We start from the raw sequence: 11,060 nt of genomic DNA, 5'->3' as shown, positions 1-11,060 counted from the left end.
TTATCGGTAAGACCGCATAACAACATACGTTGTTCCCTTTGTCATCGGTATGTTACTTGCCCGAGATTCGATCGTCGGTATCTCAATACCTAGTTCAATCTCGTTACTGGCAGGTCTCTTTACTCGTTCCGTAATACATCATCTCACAACTAACTCATTAGTTGCAATGCTTGCAAGGCCTATGTGATGTGCATTACCGAGAGGGCCCAGAGATACCTCTCCGACAATCAGAGTGACAAATCCTAATCTCGAAATACGCCAACCCAACATGTACCTTTGGAGACACCTGTAGAGCACCTTTATAATCACCCAGTTACGTTGTGACGTTTGGTAGCACACAAAGTGTTCCTCCGGCAAACGGGAGTTGCATAATCTCATAGTCATAGGAACATGTATAAGTCATGAAGAAAGCAATAGCAACATACTAAACGATCGGTTGCTAAGCTAATGGAATGGGTCATGTCAATCAGATCATTCACCTAATGATGTGATCCCGTTAATCAAATAACAACTCTTTGTACATGGTTAGGAAACATAACCATCTTTGATTAACGAGCTAGTCAAGTAGAGGCATACTAGTGACACTCTGTTTGTCTATGTATTCACACATGTATTATGTTTCCGGTTAATACAATTCTAGCATGAATAATAAAAATTTATCATGATATAAGGAAATAAATAATAACTTTATTATTGCCTCTAGGGCATATTTCCTCCAGTCTCCCACTTGCACTAGAGTCAATAATCTAGTTCACATCGCCATGTGATTCAACACTAATAGTTCACATCACCATGTGATTAACACCCATAGTTCACATTGTCATGTGACCTATACCCAAAGGGTTTACTAGAGTCAGTAATCTAGTTCACACCGTTTATGTGATTAACACCCAAAGAGTACTAAGGTGTGATCATGTTTTGCTTGTGAGATAATTTTAGTCAACGGGTCTGTCACATACAGATCCGTAAGTATTTTGCGAATTCTATGTCTACAATGCTCTGCACGGAGCTACTCTAGCTAATTGCTCCCACTTTCAATATGTATCTAGATCGAGACTTAGAGTCATCCAGATCTATGTCAAAACTTGCATCGACGTAACTTTTTACGACGAACCTTTTTGTCACCTCCATAATTGAGAAATATTTCCTTATTCCACTAAGGATAATTTTGACCGCTGTCCTGTGATCTACTGTTAGATCACTATTGTACTCCCTTGCTTAACACAGTGTCGGGTATACAATAGATCTGGTACACAACATGGCATACTTTATAGAACCTATGGCTGAGGCATAGGGAATGACTTTCATTCTCTTTCTATCTTCTGCCGTGGTTGGGCTTTGAGTCTTACTCAATTTCACACCTTGTAACACAACAAAGAACTCTTTCTTTGACAGTTCCAATTTTTGAACTACTTTAAAATATTGTCAAGGTATGTACTCATTGAAAAAAAACTTATCAAGCGTCTTGATCTATCTCTATAGATCTTGATGCTTAATATGTAAGAAGCTTCACCGAGGTCTTTCTTTGAAAAAATTCTTTCAAAACACTCCTTTATTCTTTGCAGAATAATTCTACATTATTTCCGATCAACAATATGTCATTCACATATACTTATCAGAAATGTTGTAGTGCTCCCACTCACTTTCTTGTAAATACAGGCTTCACCGCAAGTCTGTATAAAACTATATGCTTTGATCATCTCATCAAAGTGCATATTCCAACTCCGGGATGCTTGCACCAGTCCATACATGAATCGCTGGAGCTTGCACATTTTGTTAGCACCTTTAGGATTGACAAAACCTTCTGGTTGTATCATATACAACTCTTCTTTAATAAATCCATTAAGGAATGCAATTTTGTTTATTCATTTGCCGGATTTCATAAAATGCGGCAATTGCTAACATGATTCGGACAGACTTAAGCATAGATACGAGTGAGAAACTCTCATCGTAGTCAACACCTTGAACTTGTCGAAAACCTTTTGCGACAATTCTAGCTTTGTAGATAGTAACTCTACTATCAACGTCCGTCTTCCTCTTGAAGATCCATTTAATCTCAGTGGCTCGCCGATCATTGGGCAAGTCAATCAAAGTCCATACTTTGTTCTCATACATGGATCTCATCTCAGATTTCATGGCCTTAAGCCATTTCACGGAATCTGGGCTCATCATCGCTTCCTCATAGTTCGTAGGCTCGTCATGGTCAAGTAACATGACCTCCAGAACTGGATTACCGTACCACTCTAGTGTGGATCTCACTCTGTTTTTTCCTACGAGGTTCGGTAGTAACTTGATATGAAGTTACATGATCATCATTATTAGCTTCCTCACTAATCGGTCTAGTAGTCATAGGAACAGATTTCTGTGATGAACTACTTTCCAATAAGGGTGTAGGTACAGCTACCTCATCAAGTTCTACTTTCCTCCCACTCACTTCTTTCGAGAGAAATTCCTTCTCTAGAAAGGATCCATTCAAAGCAACGAATATCTTGCCTTCGGATCTGTGATAGAAGTATCCTATGAAGACGCACTTCTCCGATTTGGGTTTTAGCTTATCAGGTTGAAACTTTTTCACATAAGCATTGCAACCTCAAACTTTAAGAAACGACAGCTTAGGTTTCTTGCCAAACCATAGTTCATACGGTGTCGTTTTAGCGGATTTAGATGGTGCCCTATTTAACATGAATGCAGCTGTCTCTAATGCATAACCCCAAAACGATAGTGGTAGATCGGTAAGAGACATCATAGATCGCACCATATCTAATAAAGTACGGTTATGACGTTCGGACACACCATTACATTGTAGTGTTCGAGGTGGCGTGAGTAGTGAAACTATTTCACATTGTTTTTAACTGAAGGCCAAACTCGTAACTCAAATACTCTTCTCTACGATCAGATCGTAGAAACTTTATTTTCTTGTTACGATGATTTTTCACTTCACTCTGAAATTCTTTGAACTTTTCAAATGTTTCAGACTTATGTTTCATCAAGTAGATATACCCATATCTGCTCAAATCATCATTCACCTAATGACGTGATCCCGTTAATCAAACAACAACTCTTTGTCCATGGTTAGGAAACATAACCATCTTTGATTAACGAGCTAGTCAAGTAGAGGCATACTAGTGACACTCTGTTTGTCTATGTATTCACACATGTATTATGTTTCTGGTTAATACAATTCTAGCATGAATAATAAACATTTATCATGATATAAGGAAATAAATAATAACTTTATTATTGCCTCTAGGGCATATTTCCTTCACAGCCCACCTCCGGTGCCCATCTTCTGGTATATAAGTCATTTTGACCTAGAAAAAATAAGGAGAGGACTTTTGGGACAAAGCGCCGCCGTCTCGAGGCGGAACTTGGGCAGGAGTACTTTTGCCCTCCGGCGGAGCGATTCCGTCGAGGGAACTTCCCTCCCGGAGGGGGAAATCATCGTCATCATCATCACCAACAACTCTCCCATCTTGGGGAGGGCAATCTCCACCAACATCTTCAATAGCACCATCTCCTCTCAAACCCTAGTTCATCTCTTGTGTTCAATCTTTGTACCAGAACTATAAACTGGTACTTGTGGGTGACTAGTAGTGTTGATTACATCTTGTAGTTGATTACTATATGGTTTATTTGGTGGAAGATTATATGTTCAGATCCAATATGCTATTTAATACCCCTCTGATCATGAGCATGATTATCATTTGTGAGTAGTTACTTTTGTTCTTGAGGTCACAGGAGAAATCTTGTTGCAAGTAATCATGTGAATTTTATATGTGTTCGATATTTTGATGGTATGTATGTTGTGATTCCCTTAGTGGTGTCATGTGAACGTCGACTACATGACACTTCGCCATATTTGGGCCTAAGGGAATGCATTGTGGAGTAGTTATTAGATGATGGGTTGTGAGAGTGACAGAAGCTTAAACCCTAGTTTATGCGCTATTCTGTAAGGGACCGATTGGATCCCAAAGTTTAATGCTATGGTTAGAATTTATTATTAATACTTTTCTTGTAGTTGCGGATGCTTGCGAGGGGGTTAATCATAAGTAGGAGGTTTGTTCAAGTAAGAATAGCACCTAAGCACCGATCTACCCACATATCAAATTATCAAAGTAGCGAACACAAATCAAACCAACATGATGAAAGTGACTAGATGAAATTTCCGTGTACCCTCAAGAATGCTTTGCTTATCACAAGACACCGTTTTGGCCTGTCCTTTGCCTAAAAAGGATTGGGCTACCTTGCTGCACTTTTGTTACTATTATCGTTACTTGCTCGTTACAAATTATCTTGCTATCAAACTACTCGATCGTTACTTATAATATCAGTGCTTGCAGACATTACCTTGCTGAAAACCACTTTTGTCATTTCCTTCTGCTCCTCGTTGGGTTTGGCACTCTTACTTATCGAAAGGACTAGGATTGATCCCCTATGCTTGTGGGTCATCAATGGCGGGCACTCCCTCTCTGATATGTTTGACCATCGGTGATGGTCGCCCTCCCTTCGTCCCCGAGTGCATTACACCAAAATGTCTAGCACACGGGAAAGGAGGGGAAAAGTGACCCCCACGACAACAGTCGGGATTCTTCCTCTCTTATATTTCAATTGTATATGCTGGCACTCCCTCATAGTTATTTCGACCGTTGGTGATGGTCGCTTCCCCTCCTTCTCTCGTGCATTACTGAAGGAAATATGCCCTAGAGGCAATAATACAGTTGTTATTTTTATTTCCTTATATCATGATAAATGTTTATTATTCATGCTAGAATTGTATTAACCAGAAACTTAGTACATGTGTCAATACATAGACCAATAGAGTGTCCCTAGTATGCCTCTACTTGACTAGCTCGTTAATCAAAGATGGTTAAGTTTCCTGACCATAGACATGTGTTGTCATTTGATGAATGGGATCACATCATTAGAGAATGATGTGATGGACAAGACCCATCCTTTAGCTTAGCATTATGATCGTTTAGTTCTATTGCTATTGCTTTCTTCATGACTTATACATATTCCTCTAACTATGAGATTATGCGACTCCCGAATACCAGAGGAACACCTTGTGTGCTATCAAATGTCACAACATAACTGGGTGATTATAAAGATGCTCTACAGGTGCCTCCGATGGTGTTTGTTGAGTTGGAATAGATCGATATTAGGATTTGTCACTCCATGAATTAGAGAGGTATATTTGGGCCCTCTCGGTAATGCACATCACTATGAGCCTTGCAAGCAATGTGACTAATGAGTTAGTTACAGGATGATGCATTACAGAACGAGTAAAGATACTTGCCAGTAACGAGATTGAACTAGGTATGATGATACCGATGATCGAATCTCGGGCAAGTAACATACCGATGACAAAGGGAATGACGTATGTTGTTTGCGGTTTGACCGATAAAGATCTTCGTAGAATATGTAGGAACCAATATGAGCATCCAGGTTCCGCTATTTGTTATTGACCGGAGATGTGTCTCGGTCATGTCTACATAGTTCTCGAACCTGTAGGGTCCGCACGCTTAATGTTCGATGACGATTTGTATTATGAGTTATGTGATTTGATGACCGAAGTTTGTTCGGAGTCCCGTATGAGATCACGAACATGACGAGGAGTCTAGAACTGGTCGAGAGGTTAAGATTCATATATTGTAAGGTTGCATTTGGACATCGGAATGGTTTTGAGATGTTCGGGCATTTTTCCGGAGTACCGGGAGGTTACCGGACCCCCTCGGGGAAGTTAGTGGGCCTTAGTGGGCTTTAGTGGAGAAAGGGAAGAAGGGCCACGAGGTGGCGCGCGTCTCCCCCTTGCCCATACCGAATTGGACTAGGGGTGGGGGTGCAGCCCCCTCCTTCCTTCTCCTTCTCCCCTCCTTCCTTTCCCTCCGATGGAAGAAAGGAAAAGGGGGGGGGGGGCGGGGCGAATCCTACTTGGACTAGGAGTCCAAGTAGGACTCCCCCTGGCGCGCCCAACCTGGTCGGCCTCCTCTCTCCCTCCCTCCTTTATATACGTGGCCAGGGGGCACCCCAATAGCACAACAGACAATCTCTTAGCCGTGTGCCATAGTTCAACACCTCGATCATATCGTCGTAGTGCTTAGGTCAAGCACTGCGCCGGTAACATCATCATCACCGCCGCCACGCTGTCGTGCTGACGGAACTCTCCCTCGTCCTCAACTGGATCAAGGGCTCGAGGGACGTCATCGTGCTGAACATGTGCTGAACACGGAGGTGCCGTATGCTCGGTACTTGGATCAATTGGATCATGAAGACGTTCGACTACATCAACCACGTTACATAACGCTTGCGCTTTCGGTCTACGAGGGTACGTGTACACACTCTCCCATCTTGTTGCTATGCATCTCCTAGTTTGATCTTGCGTGGTCGTAGGAATTTTTTTGAATTACTACGTTCCCCAACAGTGGTATCAGAGCCAGGTCTATGCGTGGATGTTATATGCACGAGTAGAACACAAAGAGTTGTAGGCGATAATAGTCATACTGCTTACGACCAACATCTTACTTTGATTCAGCGGTATTGTTGGATGAAGCGGCCCGGACCGACATTACATGACCGCGTTCATGAGATTGGTTCTGCCGACGTGCTTCGGACACAGGTGGCTGGCGGGTGTCTGTTTCTCCAACTTTAGTTGAATCGAGTTTGACTACGACCGGTCCTTGTTGAAGGTTAAAACAACACACTTGACGAAAAATCATTGTGGTTTTGATGCGTAGGTAAGAACGGTTCTTGCTAGAAGCCCGTAGCAGCCACGTAAAACTTGCAATAACAAAGTAGAGGACGTCTAACTTGTTTTTGCAGGGCATGTTGTGATGTGATATGGTCAAGACGTGATGAGATATAAAGTTTTGTATGAGATGATCATGTTTTCTAAAAGTTGTCGGCAACTGGCAGGAGCCTTATGGTTGTCGCTTTATTGTATGAAATGTAATTGCCATGTAATTGCTTTACTTTATAACTAAGCGGTAGCGATAGTCGTAGAAGCAATAGTTGGCGAGACGACAACTATGCTACGACGGAGATCAAGGTGTCAATCCGGTGATGATGGAGATCATGATGGTGCTTTGGAGATGGAGATCAAAGGTACAAGATGATGATGACCATATCATGTCACATATTTTGATTGCATGTGATGTTTATCCTTTATGCATCTTATTTTGCTTAGTACTGCGGTAGCATTATAAGATGATCCCTCACTAAATTTCAAGGTATAAGTGTTCTCCCTGAGTATGCACCGTTGCTACAGTTCGTCGTGCCGAGATACCATGTGATGATCGGGTATGATAAGCTCTACGTTCACATACAACGGGTGCAAGCCAGTTTTGCATGTGTAGAATACTCGGGTTAAACTTGACGAGCCTAGCATATGCAAATATGGCCTCGGAACACTGAGACCGAAATGTCGAATGTGAATCATATAGTAGATATGATCAACATAGAGATGTTCACCATTGAAAACTACTCCATCTCACGTGATGATCAGACATGGTTTAGATGATATGGATCACGTGATCATTTAGATGACTCGAGGGATGTCTATCTAAGTTTGAGTTCTTTAGTGATATGATTAATTGAACTTTAATTTATCATTAACTTAGTCCTGATAGTATTTGCATTTCTATGTTGTAGATCAATAGCTCGCATGTAGCTTCCCCATTTTATTTAGGGATTTTTATTTCTATGCGCTTGGTTTGTTAGTTCTACTCATTCATCCCCACGCTCTTAATTTTTGCTCACTTTTCCCCACTCCCTTGCTTGAAACCCTCAGAACTGGTCACAGCGAACGTTGCCGTCGGGTCAATGGCTTGACCGTTAACTCTGACTAGTGGGGCCGCGTAGGGCGGAGTCCACATTTTGATCGTTACGTGCTAACCAGTGGGGCCACAAAACTGAAACTCACTAGAACCTGAATCGGATCCAATCGCTTCCACGCCGCCCCGTCTGCCGCCGCTGTGCCGCCTCTTCCATCGTCGTGTCGCCTCCGCCGCACTCTTGCCACCTCCACCGCAGTCGTGCCGCCTCCGCCGCATCTACCCTCTCTCCCCATCTAGGATTAGGAAGCGATGTTGGGGGGGCACCCCGTCCGGCCCATCGACCATGGAGATGATTGGGTTGAATCAGAGGCTGATAATTCATGGATTCCACCTGGGTATGCATCGTTTTCCTCTCAAATTGATTAGGAGATCCGTAAATTAGGCTGTATTTGACCACCGTTGGCGTGAATCAGCATAATTTATCTAAAAAAATCGGCCTAACTGCACCCTTTATCTTATTTCAATCGAATAGGGTTGATCTTGCACTTGCTTTTTGGCTGGTGGTTAGAATGGAAACTAGCAAGCTGCGTGGATCTAAACCGTGTGTGATTTCTGGATTTTTCTATCCTAAAGTGGTAGAAACCAGCGTTTCGTTTAGAGATTTCCGCGAGGCACTCTGTTGTGAGTATCCGTGGAGCCCTGTCGATGCTGTTAAACTGAGATATTTCGACAGTACCGAGCAGAGATTTGTCCCATTAACTTGTGATGAGCATCTGGGATTGCTATTTAGTTTGAATGCCGACGACCGTTTCGGTAAAATCCATATCGGCGTGCTTCAGGCATGCAAACAACGTATCCCGAAGGGTGTTCAGACATCATCTGTCTCTGCTAATAGCGAGCGTCCTCACACTCCTTGTAGATCGAGACCAAGTAAACCTAGTGGTTCTGAAAGCCACAACATGTTGGCTGCCGCTAATTCCGCCACTTCTCCTCTCCCTTCTGCACCTGATGTAGAAGTAGATGCAGATCCTGACGAGGAAGTGCCTCTACATGATGATGAGGATGAGATTCTATTCCCTAAACTGGTAGATAGAGTCAGTCAATAGGCAGTGGAAGATGAATATGCAGAGGAGCCTAGCAGCCGTGGTAGATTTGATGACACTGATGATGAAGAGAGGGAGGAGAACATCGACTCCTTAGTTTGACAAGAATATGATGGTGAGGACATGCCAACAATTGAGTGGAACAGGGAGAATCCTGACCTTACTCCAGGAACTGTATTCGAATCGATGGTGGACTATCGTAGTGTAGTGACTACATATTGCATTCTCACTGAAAATGATAGGAGTGAGCTAGGAAGATTCACTATTCATTGCCCTTATGATAGGTGTAGGTGGAGGTTGCATGCATCCACTATGCGAAAGAGCAAATTGATTTAGGTATTACAACTGAATATTGTTATCAGATTATTTATCCATTCTATATTCAGATCATGTGTACTGTTTCTTAATTGTATTTGACATCATTTTTCATTTTGTTTTATATAAAAAGCAACCCACACGGGCACACTTGCTCACCTGGAGGGGGAGGGGTAAAGGACAAATCTAAGCTTGCAAAGACTAGGTGGGTGGTAGATGCAATCTTGGATTGGGTGAGGGAAACACCAACAATTGGTCTAACAGCACTCCATGGGAAGCTATTTGAGAAGTACAAGATTAATGTACAATACATGAATATTTTCTATGCTAAGGAAAGGGCTCTTGATAGGATTAATGGTCCATGGAATGAGAGTTTTCAGTTGCTTTACGCCTTCAAAGCTAAAGTGGAGACGGCTAGTCTAGGGAGTGTTGTAGAGATTGACAAGCATACAGTTAAGTACAAATTAAAAGGGAAGGCAATGGAGAAGGAGTGCTTCAGGAGGGCTTTTGTTTGTTTCAAGGCTTGCTGGCAGGGGTATCTGAATGGTTGTAGGCCCTATTTGGCTGTCGATGCGACTGCTTTGAATGGAAGATGGAGAGGCCAGCTAGCAACAGATTCTGCAGTTGATGGACACAACTGGCTATTCCCAGTTGCATTTGGTGTGTTGGATGTAGAGAGTGAGGAGAGTTGGGTCTGGTTTCTGCAGCAGTTGCGCAACATTATAGGTACACCCTCAGGTTTAGTTATACACATAGATGCTTGCAAGGGTTTAGAAACTGCAGTAGAAATTGTATTCCCTGGAGTGGAACATAGGGAATGTATGCGACACCTAGCACAGAATTTTAAAAAGAAATTCAAAGGAAAAGTTTATGATGAGAATCTATGGCTAGCATCATATACATGCAGCTTGAGGAAGCATGAGCACCATTTGAGAGTGTTGTATGCTCATAATCCTTTGGTGAAGGAGTACATGGATGAACATCATGGAAAGCTGTGGTCAAGAAGCAAATTCAATGAAATCTGCAAAGTAGACTATGTGACCAATAACCTCGCTGAGTTCTTCAATGCAAAGTTCAAGTCAGTGAAAGGGCTTTTGGTGTGGCAAGCATTTGATAAGATCAGGCAGATGATCATGGTAAAGATGGCTCTTCGTAAAAGAATTGCAGAAACACAATATATTGGCCATCTTATGCTCCCATCTCTAATTAAGGCATTGCATTCCAAGGCAAGAGGACTAAGAATGAAATGCATTCGACCGTCGACATACGAGGCTGAGGTGACATACACTGACAGTAAAAATAGGGAATGGAGATATCCAGCGAACCTTGCAACCAATGCTGTAGGCAATGGAAGATCCGCGGGAAGCCGTGCATACATGCCCTACATCTCATGACTGTTATTGGAGGTGAAGATGGTGAAGTTGATCAGTATTGCTCTGAATATTTCTCTGTTGCCAAATTTAGGGTTGTTTATGCTGAAAATGTGCATGCACTCTTGGGAAAAGACCAATGGAACATAGTAGACCCAGGGTTCAAACTCCATTCTCCTGTACTGACTAGACCACCAGGAAGACCAAGGAAAAACATGATAAGAGTTGGTGAAGAGGGTCATGTAAAAAACAACGTAAGTGCAAAAGATGTGGTATCTTAGGGCATATTGCTAGGCATTGTACCAATCCAGTTGATGCATCATTTGGAGAAGAGGAACAATGGGCAGCAGCAAATGCAGAGGAGAATGCAGCAGTAGAGGAGAATGCAGCAAGTTTAGAGGATAATGCATCAGCAGAGGAGAATGCGGCAAGTTTAGAGAATGAAGCAACTGAAGTAGCAGCTTGGTATGTGTGCAATCTTTCCATTTTTTGCATTTGTT

General features: G+C 42.4%; 1 protein-coding gene across 1 annotated transcript; it reads left to right on the top strand.

Annotated features, from left to right (window-relative positions):
• The first annotated feature begins 9,501 nt into the window (after positions 1–9,501).
• Positions 9,502–10,584, top strand: LOC147985741 (uncharacterized). Its single transcript, XM_087541720.1, has one exon. It carries the CDS (start codon positions 9,502–9,504, stop codon positions 10,582–10,584), a length of 1,083 nt encoding a protein of 360 aa, XP_087397846.1.
• Positions 10,585–11,060: the final 476 nt, after the last annotated feature.

The sequence above is a fragment of the Triticum urartu genome, chromosome 2A (genome assembly GCF_056163025.1).
Source record: "Triticum urartu cultivar PI428250 chromosome 2A, HENAU_Tu73, whole genome shotgun sequence".
Classification (NCBI taxonomy): domain Eukaryota; kingdom Viridiplantae; phylum Streptophyta; class Magnoliopsida; order Poales; family Poaceae; genus Triticum; species Triticum urartu.
Note: the sequence above shows the minus strand (reverse complement) of the source record. Positions and strands in the feature narration are given on the sequence as shown.